Raw genomic sequence first — 13,244 nt, 5'->3', positions numbered from 1 at the left:
ATTCTCTGGAGTCCAGCATGTCTGATGCATGTCTCCATCTCTGTAAGGACCCTGTGGATGGAACTTGACAGTCAATACTTTCTTAAGGTCTGGTTCTAGACTTTCATTCAACAAAGTGTGAGCTACATGTGAGCTTCATTTCAAAGCAGGGGGTGATGCACCCTGTTGGTGGAGCTGCTTTTCTTTAGTGACAATCCCATCTACCCTGACGGTTAGCATACATCTCAGAAGATCTGTCCAGACTCCATTCACATGAGCCAATAACCTTACAGGAAACAGAAGGGATTACTACTCCAACCACAGTGGGAGATATCTTATCTTGTGTGCACATGGCTCACAGCGGTGGCTAGGCTAAACTTGGGCTTCCAAAGGGATCTGGGATCCTCCCTTGGTTTTCCCTGACTGGAGGCATTGGTTTGAAGTTACAGGGGGGATGGGGTGCCCACCACTCATGTTTCAAGGAAAGCGACCAAACAGGCACCAACAGTTCTAATAGAGGGCCTACTACTCGTTTGGTGAATGCATGGGGTTAAACCCAATATGGCCCTGCACTGGAACCAAAATACTGTTGTATGGCAATAATGATTGATGGGACAAATAGTCTAACTGTCTCTAGGCTGTATGTCAGTTGACATGAGGCCTAGTCTAAGTAACCCAGGGCACTCACAAAATGCTTCATACTTCAGTCACAGATTCACAAACAGAACTATAATTGGCTCCCTGAAACACAAATTATACTTTCATTATTTATAGAAGTCCATCTGGATGCTTTTTACTGAACTAGGGGCCTAATTCATTTAGCTCTTGTAGCCAAAAACGTCTTGCTTCTATGGGCAGTAGTGTGCAAGGCAGGCATGTGACGAGGGACAGAAAGAGTAAGGTAAAAACAAAAATCTTTTACTTTTATCACAATTGTGTTGCAAATCAACTGTATTCATTGTAGCTTAAAATAAAATCAAACACATATTTGTACATGGCAGACAACAACATGCTCAATGTCACAAGGAAAAACAACAGTTTTAATAGTAAAGAGTGAAGCTGTGAGAACATTACCCAAGTTCAAACAGCACTCAACCTTCAAGAGATAAAGGCTTCCTACATACACTAACCATTCTAACCAAATTTTTGGCTTCCTGTGCCCTACTGCTGCGAACAGTAAGAAGGCGGATCATTTCACGCGTTCAACACACACACACACACACGTACACACATACACACTCATTTAGCAAAAATGTGTTAGAGAGACTGAGATGGAGTGAGAATGATGGAGATGGTTAAGGATTGAAGAAAAAAACAACAATTCGTGCATGAACGTTACAGGGGGAAATACATGACAGAAATGAGACGAGCTAGGCTATTCTTTGTCATTTCACACAGCATTTGTCTCTGCAATTACTGCACAAATACAGTATAACAGTTAGAGTGTGGATGTAACGTGTATTGAAACCTCAAGTTTTACAAGGTAGAATTCAGGCCCAAAGAAGGATAAAGGCAGATGCAGGGTAGATAGATAGAGGCATCAGACAAGTACAAACACTCAACCTGAGAGCATAATGCAATCCCTTGTGGTTAACACAGATGCAGAGGAAATGAAAGGCGGAGCATACATTCAAAAAGACAATGCTCAAATTGCCGCCTGAATGCAGATCATCCAATGGGCTGTGCCCACAAGCTGCCACTTCTTGTGATGGCGGGAGGGTTCTGCAGCACAGCTGATAAAAAAAAACCTAACAGGAAGTTGAGCCCCGATTGCCAGACATGCAGTAATATGGCCTGTATGAAGACTCAAGTGAGTGTCTCATTGGCTAAAGACCAAGACCTTGCCATGAGGTCATCACAATTAGGGCCCAGGAACTCAATAAGGTATTTTACTGAGGAAGCAGAGATTAATGAACCAGGCTACTGTGGTTGTTGTGATATCCTCTTCTCTTATTCTGTGGTGAATCCTACGTGCTAAAAAAAATGTAATATTAAGTTCATCAAAAGCTGGCCTGAAACCTGAGGTTGTAGCACTTCGTTTTGCTGCTTCCCTGATGAAACCATACCGCACTATAACATGTGGTGTTTTATTTGAGGAATTAAACGGTTCCCTTCCAAAACAGCACACAACAATGTGTATTCTAGGATCAGAGAAGAGGAAATATCAACTATTTGAGCTGGCTAATTAGCACACAATCAAAGTTCAGGGGATGGATGAATCAACTCATCATGCCAGGCTTTTACCATTTGAACTTGGAATTTAACGCCTCTACGCAGCACCAAAAGGAACACATCTCTAACCCCCCGGCCCTCCAAAATCAGATGAACAGAAAACTAAATGAAGCAAGGGTTAATGCATCCTGCCCCACTTCCGCATCAAAAGACATCATGTTCACTTGACCTTGGGATATGGCTCTGACAAGTGGAGGCCATGGCACTCCAACCACACGCCTATGCCTCTCGCATTACTGTCAGCAGTAATTAGCTTCAGTCAGAAGTAGGCCAGCGCCGATAACTCCCGCAACCTCTGGTCAGTCCGACACCTCCAGGGCCAGAGACCACCGCATATCTATCACCCATGGTGATTGCACTGCACTGTGAGGGCCGAGGGGACCGGCTCTCTGGTTGGCTGATAAAAGAAACTCAACTCAATGGCAGCAGCACAAGTGTCAAAGGGCAGAGGGGTCAACGACCTCCTCTGTAGATGCAGTGATGAGGCGTGAAGCACTTGAGCAGAAGATCAGCTCATGAGTATGATTAGCAAAAGATAAGGCAGATGATGATAAATTGCCAATTTCACATGACCACGGAACCCTGTTAGGCAAAGATATTATGCAGAGACACAAGCTGCAACTCCAGTCCAAAATCTGGTATGCAAGTCCATCAGTGTGTTGACTGCATTAATCATTAATCCATTCCATAGACTCAAAAGGCATCATACAACAAATAACACTCCCTGACCAATCCACGCCCACGTTTGAAAAGGACCGGAGTGATTAATCGATGAAACAAGGCGAGGCCATCCAATCTCTTGGAACACACTTGTCAGTGTAACTATTTTATCCATCTTCTTCCCACACACTCAGTGAACACAAGCCAGGATTGTTACATGCAATGTGACAGCAGTACCGTCACACTTTTTCATGACAGAAGCAATTACTCCTGTCCTTCCACTAGGTCTTTTTCTGTCTGCTTCTAGAAAATACAGAGCATTTAAACTGGTCACGGCTCCTGGTATTAGTGTCTGTCTGTTTCTGGAGGAGATGGGGGAAATGATAGCAGTAGGGCTGATAGATAAGCTAATGGCGGAGGCTTTGATTTGGGCACCACACAGGGAGGAACACCCATCTGAAATAGGCTGGATACGAATAAGCTCACTTCTTGGAACGGTCAGTATTGAACGGAATCACCCCTATAGGTTAATTGAACGTCAACCCTTATAGGTTAATTTACTTCCTATTCTGGATTTCATATGGGACATCGTCATCACGAATAGGAATGTCCATTCTATGCACTCTAATTCTTAGGAGGAGATGAAAGGTGCCCAACCGCACACTTCCAAAATGCCAGAGCTTCCGTCAGTGCTGGCAATGTCAGCACATCCACTTTAGTGACATGGAGCAGGATGTACTGCTGATTTCTCCTGCACAATCTCAGATACCACAACTTCTAACTTAAATTAAACCAGACAACAGTGACTTAAGACCTACACTGACTTGTGAATCAAAACATTTTGGTTTGAACTGTGAAAAAGTAGTCTTCGCAAATGATACGAAAACAGGGGGACTAATCATCTTTGCATCACCTGAAAACAGATACTAAAATAATACCGTATTTGAATATCTTATTTCACAGAGAATATGGATAACAAATAATGTAAAACCTGCTAAACAGATTTATAAAATACCCTAAATAATTTAGTGTCTTACACTAAACTCACTGCCTGTCTCTGTATGTTGACTATTCTGAAGCAGTCATTAAACACAAATGCATGCACTCCCATAATGAAATAAAAGCATACAGCCGGTTATTCAATGGCCTCTTCCTGAAATTAAATTCTGCATGATTCACTGCACTAAGCAGAGCAGAACACAAGGTAGAACAACACACAATAGTCCTAGAAGACTGACTGCCTCCAACTTTGCGTAGCATACGTCTGTGGAGCCAAGGAACAATGGGAGAGGGAGAAGACGACTACATCCTCTTAAATTCTGTGGGCACTACAAAGGGGCACCTTCCTTTCCTTTTCCTTCTGCTCTGCTTTGCTTTGATTTTTCTTTCAATGTCTTGTCCCTGAATCACAGCACCCACTCAAGAGATATTTTTACGCCACCTTGCAAGAAACAAACAGTCATGGGCTAACTTGCTCCCAGGAGGAAAATAAATCACGACATCTAGGTGCTCCTCGCACCACCATCCTTTCTGAATATCAGCCCCAGATTTGGGGTCTGAGGTTATGTCTGGGGTGGCTGTGTGTCAAGAGTAGGAACGCCACTTACTGATAAAAGAGTTGAATGTGCCCTTTCTTGGTGTAGCATCAGGAGAGACAGGTATACTGTTTATACAATGGCATACGTTCTCGGAAGAACATTCTGATAAGGCAAGTAGATAATGAGAAGATGATAGCATTTGCTGGTCTACAGACCGGAGTGCCGACCACATTATGCCATACAGGCATCAGTGGCATTCAGAAGATTGCCGAATGTCAGGAAGCCACAAAGGAAGCATCTGAGTCACTCTCTCATTGTTCTCTATCCTTCCAGTCTACTAAGGTGAACAGTAAAGGACACGGAATGGAGACGTCCATTTCCAGTTTGCATAAAAGACTAGTCAACCTCATCATCAGATTTGTAAAATTATTTTGATGTAGAATAAGAAAAAGATACGCATGGACACTTGTAAAGCCAGTCCTATAAGGTGGGACACATATATGGCTTATATGTCAACCTTTAGCCGTTAATCACTATAACACTGTGCTCAAAGCACACTAGAGACGATGAGGTAAGCCCACTGGATGACGTCGCAATAATAGTAGTAATTTATCTCTCCAACCAAAAACCTTTCCCATACACTAATACAAAACATTATTCTTTTAAATACTGATGAAAGGAGCACATGTATATGGGTCACAGTTTATGATTAAATTAAATTCAACATTAATAAATCATACCAAAACACCGTGTTTGGCTGCCAGTTTTGATGTCACTACCTTTATCTGCTTGTATGAGGAAGTAGCTATCGAGCTAGCTAGCTTTCTAAGATTGCTAGCTACATTAGCTATCTCGTCAACTAGCTGCCCACTCTTAAAAACGAATAAGGAACCTTGGGCGTAATAAAATAGAGATATATAATGATTTCCGTCCAGTGACCTTATTGTCAAGACTATAAAACGTTCAAAATGACGCAATCTAGCTGGCAAGCTATGTTCCACTTATTGCAAGTCTGCCCAAATGAAGCTTGCTAAATGCCGAGCAGCTTCCTCAATTTTATAGCTCGGAAGCTAACGATAATGTTAGCTAGAAGGCTAACTTACATTTGTTTATGACAAAGGTTGGAAGCGGAGTAGCTTGCCGATGGCTACTAGCAAGCAGACATACGCGCTGAAATCGCAGAAACACGTAAATATTTTTTAAGAACAGAAAAAAAGTTATTTAAACTACAAAATATTAAACACCTTAAACGGTATTGTGAACGTTTACGTCGCAGGAAGAGACCGTTTGTGTTCGTCGAATTGAACTTGTTATGTTTAGAATAACATTACTGACTTGTGTCTGGTTTTGCCAGTCAAATTGAGAGTTCTAGTACATGCATTCAGCATTTCAGTAGGTTATAGTTCTACCCAGAGAAATCTGGTATATGCAAACGTGATAAAGTGAATTCATAATGCGAGGTTATTGAGAGTGTTTAGTTGGATGCTCCGCTGAAAAATAACGGATGCCCATTGCAATTTATAGTGAAGAGTTCGAAAGTAAGTTAACGTTATATTCTTTCCGTAATCTTCTCTGTTACCTCACTGGTGAGATAGCTCGAATTCACCCATGACCTGTGGATGATGACTTGTTATAACAATATATTTACAACATGTCAGGTTTGCTTGTCCATCATGTGCATTTCACTGCCCGCAAAAGCCCTGACTATAAAGATAGTTACAGACATCAGCAATTCTCACCTGTAATTCGGCCCGCTCCATCTCCCATTGTGCTCGTTCCACTTCAAAACGGGCCCATTCGTGCTGCAGAAAGTGCAAGATCCCCGGTATACTGTACTGAGCCCTTACTGCTTCCCCACCATCGCCTTCGGGTAGTGGTCCTTTTCCTCCACTTTGCAATATCGAATTGTTATTATTGTTAAAAAAGACGCCGGGCCCTGCCTGGTCGTCCATGGCCGGGCTCGGGTAAGGAAACGATACCAAATCTTTCCTATGAAGATTTTCCTCCACCGCTAGCTCTTTCAAGATATGCGCCGCACTGAATGCGTAACGTAGAATCTGCCAACGGCGAGTTGAACTGGGGGAGAGCAAACTCAATTTCTGACAGCCAGCTGTCATTCAATGACGTCAGCCAGCATACTCACGCCCACAAGTGAGTGGGCGTTTCTTGAGACGCTAGTCGAGGCTTGTGGCGACGTGCCTGCAGAAAAGACGAAAGGATGTTGCTTACTGAAAGAAATGTCTTTGTATGCACAAAATTAACCAAACTCGATCAACTTGATAAAACCTAAATAGTTTTAATATCCGACAAAAACTATTACGTGACATCAATTCAAACCATACGAAGATCATATAAAATGTATATCATGTCACATGACAACCAAGACCTTCACATAAATTTACCACAAATATAATTTATGCATTTGAGCAACTTCTTAGATATACCAATAGTGGCTTACCTTTTGAATTCAAATCGATTACCATTAACACCAAGGTTGAAATGGTCCACCAATCTACACTAAACGGAATAGTAACCTGAGCAGTTATGTGGCTTCTCATTCATACAGACTCATAATGGCAGAAAAACTGCCACACTGATATTTCAAGTCCGAATGTGCTTGACAATTAGCAGTAGGTGGATGTATTATTTGTGCTCATCTGAGGACACCTGTATCCTCTAAATGCATACATCTGTCTAGAGGGCAAAACTGACAGGTGCCTACTTAGACTTAGTGTAAAGACTGTCTCTCTCATGTCTCCATTGTGATTTCCACTGTCATCAGCACAACATGTTACAGATTGACAACAGACTTCAGGACCACAAACCAAGACAACGGTGGAGAGTTCAGTTCCATTGTTTGGTGGATAGAAATAAATGCCTCTAACGCCATTTGCTGTGGTTGTGCAGTTGTTCATTCATTTATTTTACATTCTGGTCCACCGTCCAAGAAACAATAAACAGCAAAACAAACAAAAAAAAATGAAAAGCAAAAGACAAGGTGCAAACTCACTCTTTCTTTTCGGTGCATGATCACTGACACACTTGATAAACAATATTAGCAATGCTCCACCAGTCTTTATACGGATAGCTTCACCTTAAATTAATCCTGCAGATTAAGAGTCTGCATAAAACCGGCTGCATTGACACTCACTGCCTTATATAATATAAGTGAGAACAAAGGCATCCAGTGGACATAAAATCTTATGAAAATGTACCCGCATAAGTGAAATGGAAAACTGTAAACAGACTTTTCCATGAGCCTTTCAAGCTATTTTTCACGGTAACATTGGCAAGTCTTTCCATGTAAAGTTAGACTAACTATACTTGACTCAAAGCTATCTGAAATTGCCTGCGATATGATTTCTTTTAAAAAGTAACTCAGGAGTGAATGTCAAAAAACAAACCTAAGGCATCTAGATGGGACAGATAAGCAAGGAGGCCTTTAAACCAATAAGCAAGACAAAATAACAAGGATAGAACAAAATACAGTGACAATTAAAGTTTAACAGGTCAGTGATTCATCGAGAGGAGGAAAATTACATCATCATGATATAGGGCTTTCAAATGTGCACTCATGAAAAAATGTCCTATTCATTACAATTTATAATGCAGTGCTCCGAATGACTCTGGTTGGAAAAAAGAACATTCTGGAAAAATGAGATTCCACAATAAAAATCCCTTTGCAAATTCAATGCCACAAGCACATGAAAATGCTCCCCTAAAATGCTTTCATATATCCTCTGACACACAATATTAAAAAGGCCCTTTATTCCATATTTACACATATATATTATTTCCACTTTCGGGGTGGCGGCACTCTCAGGAGCTCAGAGGAATGGCTACAGACACTCTCTGTCACACACATACACAAAGAATCCAGCGAAAGATGTGAAAACACAGTAAAACACAGCAATGTTAGTGGGAATGAAAAGATGAGATCTCTCTTCAGAAGAAGCTCGTCTTGAGTTTGATGGTGGGTGCGGCCTGCACTGTGGGCTGGGCCAGTCTGGCTGCTTCCTTGGCCTTGCTGCTGGCCTGATTGGCTCGGATGGCCGTCTCCAGGCGGGTCTTGAGCTCCGGCGCCGCCCCAATCACAGTCTTGAAGGCGGCTGGGTACAGCGGGCCGATGCGCATCAGGTCCTGCAGAGCAAAGTCGTGCAACCCTTTGGAGGCCGGATCAGCTGAGGAGAAGGCGTTCTCGTCTAGCAGGTATGACACCAGGGTGGGGACAAGGAGCGCCAGCAACTGGACTCCTGAAAAGAAAGAGGAACAGACAAGTGAGTCACTGATCAGACATCAGACAGTGATGGACAGGTGAGAACAAAAAAAGTGAGTTTTTCTCACAGGGAGAAAATAGTTGAGGTGAGAGGACAAACACACACACACACACACACACACATACAACGAGAAAGAGTAAAAGTAACAAAAAAAAGAGGAAAGATACATAGTAAGGTTCTGACAGTACATGTGGGTGAAGTTGACAGGTTGATTGTGTATTCCTGTAGAGTGTTCATAATGCCTGCAGTGGTCACCTTTTTACATATAATTATACTTAATCCCCTAGAACAGCCCTGACTGAGTCATCCACTCCACTCTGAAAGGAGTGCAGAATCCTGTGGAGCTAAATTGAACAATGTGTGCGAAAGAAGCACAGAAACACAAAACCCAGGGGTGTTTTAGATATTGTTTCAATCAGTTTGACATTCAGCGACTGGGTTCGAATCTCTTCTCTATTTCTCTCTCTCTCTGTCTTTCTCTCTTTCTCTCAACTCACAGACTCTCACTCCCTCTGTTGTCTCACTACCACAGAAGGCTAATGACTCATACACGAACATAACTTCCTGACAAGGGGTGGCTGCAGAAAACCCCATCCAACCAGTTGCTGTCTAACCCTGGCCAAATTCCCACCTCAACTGAGAAGCGCAAAACGCAAAACACACACCACTAGGAGTCACCTAGGAATCATGAGGGCGATGTGAGCATGGCAAGTCCATAGGAAAGAGCAGACGCGACAGAGATAACACAAATTGTTACAGGGCAATGAGCCAGTTGATGGAGTGCTGCGTCGGGCTGTTTCAAATTCTGTGCCAGTGCGAAGACACCCCGAGACATAATTACAGAGCAGGCACGACACACGGCTCCACTGACCCGATCTGGCCCATCTAACACACAGCCATGCTAATCGCCCCTTTACACCTGCTAATACATCATCTCTGCACACACACACTTTAGAGCTTTCAGAGGAAGACAGGGGAGAAAGGGTAAGAAATACTTATTTTGATCAGCCAATTTTCACATAAAAATGTTCCACGTTACGTGAGAATATTTTATTCAGAAAAGATAATTCTGTCTGCCCATTTATACACCCTCAGTGTGACTTCAAGTGTGAAAAACGCCTAAAATCACATATTCAGCTTTTCACAATTAGGCAACCTGTTCTCTCTTCACAGGTATGCAAAGACAAAAGAAAAAAATCTAATTTAAGTTCAAAAGTTTGTGAAAATTAAAGCTGAAGTTCAAATTAAAGCCAGCAGCCCACAAAAAGCAATTGCATGGAAAGTCCTGACACACTGTCACACCATCCATTGGCTTACACTTGAAGCTCCTTTCCTTTTATATGATTCCAATTTTATATTCAATATTTAAACTGGATGATCTCAGCGGATGATAGAGGAGACGGTCCCATTAGTCAACTCTTTGCTGTAACTGTGTTTGTTTTTATCACTGGCAAAAGGTATACCAAAACAGTTCCTTTTTGAAACCCATCCATGTTTACTTGCTAGCTGCTGATTTTAAGCAAGACATATTAGGACAAGATGACACAATAGCAAAACTAGTAATAGATAGATAGATAGATAGATAGATAGATAGATAGATAGATAGATAGATAGATAAATACTTTATGGCATCACTTTCCATGTAGAGCAGTGTGTTAAATCACCATGCTGCAGCCCAACACATTACAATGGGGAGTTTTAAATCCATATTGTAATGCAGATTAGAAATGCAGATTATTAATTCAACTCTGAACATCATCATTAAATATTATTAAGTGCATGCAATATTATTCTCCTCTGTGGTTATACAGTGGCTGCATTTGAACATTACTGTGGTTTTGTAGAAATATGATAAATAGGCTTAAGATCAATCTAAGACTAAAGAGTCACTTTCATTCATTTTTAAGCCTTTGGAAGAAAAGCCTATGAGAATGCCACTGTACAATCCCACTGATCTTAAAATCCCATTATACACGTCGTTATCCAAGGGAAACTTTGCAGAACTTTGTCCCATGTTCTGACTTACGGTTCTGTTCCTCTCCCATGGCCACCAGGTTCTCCAGGACCTTCACTCCCTCCTGGACGGCCTGCAGCTCTGCGGGGGTGCTGGGCCTGCTGCGCTCCACCGCCTTCAGCTTCTCCACCAGCAGCGGAGCCAGAGCATGGATGTAAGGTGTGGAGAGAGCTCGACTGGAGTGCTGGAACACTGACAACAGCAGTTGGTAGCAGCGGGCCTGCACCTATGGGTAGTGGAACACACACACACACACACACACACACACACACACACACACACACACACACACACACACACACACACACACACACACACACACACACACACACACACACACACACACACACACACACACACACACAATGGGCTAAAGTCATAGAAAATCTGGCATATGCAACACAAAAGGTCTAAATCTGACTCTGATCCGACAGGACTCCTTAAGCTGCAGACAGCTCACACAAATCTAGCGCTGAACTGAGAGGGGATTTCAGTTGATTCTGTGTGTACGCGCACACGGCGTGAGCTCAATGAATGTTTGCATACGACTGAACGGGTGGCACACCATGCGACAACGGGTTTGAGAGAGATGTGTGTGTATATGTTTGCATGTGTGTGTGTGCACATGTGGGTGTGTGCATGTGTGTGTGTGTGTGTGTGTGTGTGTGTGTGTGTGTGTGTGTGCATGTGTGTGTGTGTGTGTGTGTGTGTGTGTGTGTGTGCATGTGTGTGTGTGTGTGTGTGTGCATGTGTGTCATACCCATGGGTCGCTGGAGTTGAGGGCATTGCGGAAGCGGTCCATGCAGCCCTTCTGGAGGGCGGTGACGCCCAGCAGCTCTGAGCTGGCTGACAGCAGGAAGAGGGTGATGGCTGTCAGCATGCTCACCTCGTCCACGACGGGCCGAGACTCATCTGGGGGACCACACAAAGGTAGGGGCAGGGGCAGAAGATGGATGAAAAGTTGATCCTGATACATTGCACTGTTTAAAGAAGCAGTTTAGGAGAAGGTAACACATCATAATAATAATAATAATATTAATAACCCAGCAACCTTCAACTAAACTAAAGGACAATTTATACCTTAAAGATGCAGTCCCGATACGGTTTCACTGTTGATATGCTGTTGATATTTGAGTTCAACAGCCAATTAAATTACACCGCTCCCTTCTGTGCTCCTGAAGCACTGGGTTGATTGGCTGGGATTGTTTATGGCTCAGTGCAGAGCCAGGATTGTGTATGAGTTTTTTTTAAGCTAGAGGACTGATGAGCAATTTGTTGAATTTCACAAAAAGCGTCTGAGATTAGGAATGTGTATATGTATGCAAGCTTTTGTAGGTATGTATGCATATTATATATATTATTATTATATATTATATATAGTTGTACGTGTATGTTTGAATACATGTATATGTGCGTGCGTGCGTGCGTGCGTGCGTGCGTGCGTGCGTGCGTGCGCGCGTGCGTGTGTGCGTGTGTGTGTGTGCGTGTGTCTCGCTCTCTCACCAGGTTGAGCATATTCCAACACAGAAGCCAGGCTGCTCCTGACCAGGCTGGTCCACTGTGTGTGCGTCTTCTCTACTCGCGCCAGCGGGGATGTGATGATGGTCTTGATGCCCTGCAGGGCGGCGGAGGCGGGCACAGGCACGGAGTTATCCGGAGTCTTCAGCGCGGTCTCCCTCAGGACGCCCGTGATCAGGAACAGCACGGTGGGTAGGATCGTCATGCTTCCTGATGAGCGAGGACAAACCATACGATACGTTTAACTTTCTTTCCATCTTGTTTTCGGCATCCCAATCAAACTTCACTCTCTAAGGTCTGATTCATACAAGACTGAAGCCTTGATTGATCCCCATGCTTAACTGAATTACCACAATTAAAAATGACCACAATTAACACAGATATTGATAAAATCCCTTCCTTGGCTGTGGGTCCCTTCAGTCAGTTAGGACAAAGGCACCTGTCCAGTGATAGTGTGACACTTGTTCCTTCACTTTGAAGTTATTCAGATATTTGTGTGTTATTCAGACCATTTAGTGATATTTCATTCAGCATCTTGTATGTAGGGAAAGCCTCATTATCCACTTTAATAATAGGTCTAATAGGGCTGATTCAAGTCTAACACAGTCAGCATGGCTACACTGCAGTCATTAGTCCAGGTGCCAGTTAGCTGCCGCTGTATCTACTCCTGCCCAGACAGATGATTCATTGAGCGCACCTGCCACTGGGCTAGAAGTGGAACACCTACACCTGTCTGGCACAGCGCACACAAAGCACAAAACACAAAAGAGTGCCATCATGCATGCAAATCAATGACAAGAGATGAGAAATTAGATTACTTTTGGTTAGAGTAAGAATAGTATGCAATACTACACAGTGCTTCAATAGAACCTACAGTTACTGCGTGTATTGGCAAATGTTCTGTACTAGGTACTTACTTCATGCTATACCAGAGGTAGGGCGTGTATTTCTCCGAAAGGGTGTGAAGGTGTACTATTTGAGTGCTCGTGTGCGTAACTCAATGGAGAGACTGGGTAAACCTTAATA

At 43.0% G+C, this 13,244-nt stretch overlaps 2 protein-coding genes across 7 annotated transcripts in view; both read right to left on the bottom strand.

Moving 5' to 3' along the window:
• The window catches only part of LOC105902330 (striatin), a 36,373-nt gene extending 29,862 nt beyond the window's left edge, over positions 1-6,511 (bottom strand). For 2 of the 4 annotated variants that reach the window (XM_042709655.1, XM_042709656.1), the window contains exon 1: positions 6,149-6,511. In XM_042709655.1, the coding sequence (XP_042565589.1) occupies positions 6,149-6,361 (213 nt within the window). In that variant the 5' untranslated portion in view covers positions 6,362-6,511. The remainder of the gene's footprint in view (positions 1-6,148) is intronic. The other 2 variants (XM_012829895.3, XM_012829896.3) reach the window with 1 other exon arrangement.
• A 792-nt stretch (positions 6,512-7,303) lies between these two features.
• The window catches only part of heatr5b (HEAT repeat containing 5B), a 29,079-nt gene continuing 23,138 nt past the window's right edge, over positions 7,304-13,244 (bottom strand). For all 3 annotated transcript variants that reach the window (XM_012829875.3, XM_012829876.3, XM_031578795.2), the window contains exons 33-36: positions 12,204-12,428; positions 11,461-11,612; positions 10,713-10,926; positions 7,304-8,662 (exon numbers count right to left, since the gene is read on the bottom strand). In XM_012829875.3, coding sequence (XP_012685329.2) covers positions 8,355-8,662; positions 10,713-10,926; positions 11,461-11,612; positions 12,204-12,428 — 899 coding nt within the window. In that variant the 3' untranslated portion in view covers positions 7,304-8,354. The remainder of the gene's footprint in view (positions 8,663-10,712; positions 10,927-11,460; positions 11,613-12,203; positions 12,429-13,244) is intronic.

The sequence above is a fragment of the Clupea harengus genome, chromosome 13 (assembly GCF_900700415.2).
Source record: "Clupea harengus chromosome 13, Ch_v2.0.2, whole genome shotgun sequence".
Classification (NCBI taxonomy): Eukaryota; Metazoa; Chordata; class Actinopteri; order Clupeiformes; family Clupeidae; genus Clupea; species Clupea harengus.
Note: the sequence above shows the minus strand (reverse complement) of the source record. Positions and strands in the feature narration are given on the sequence as shown.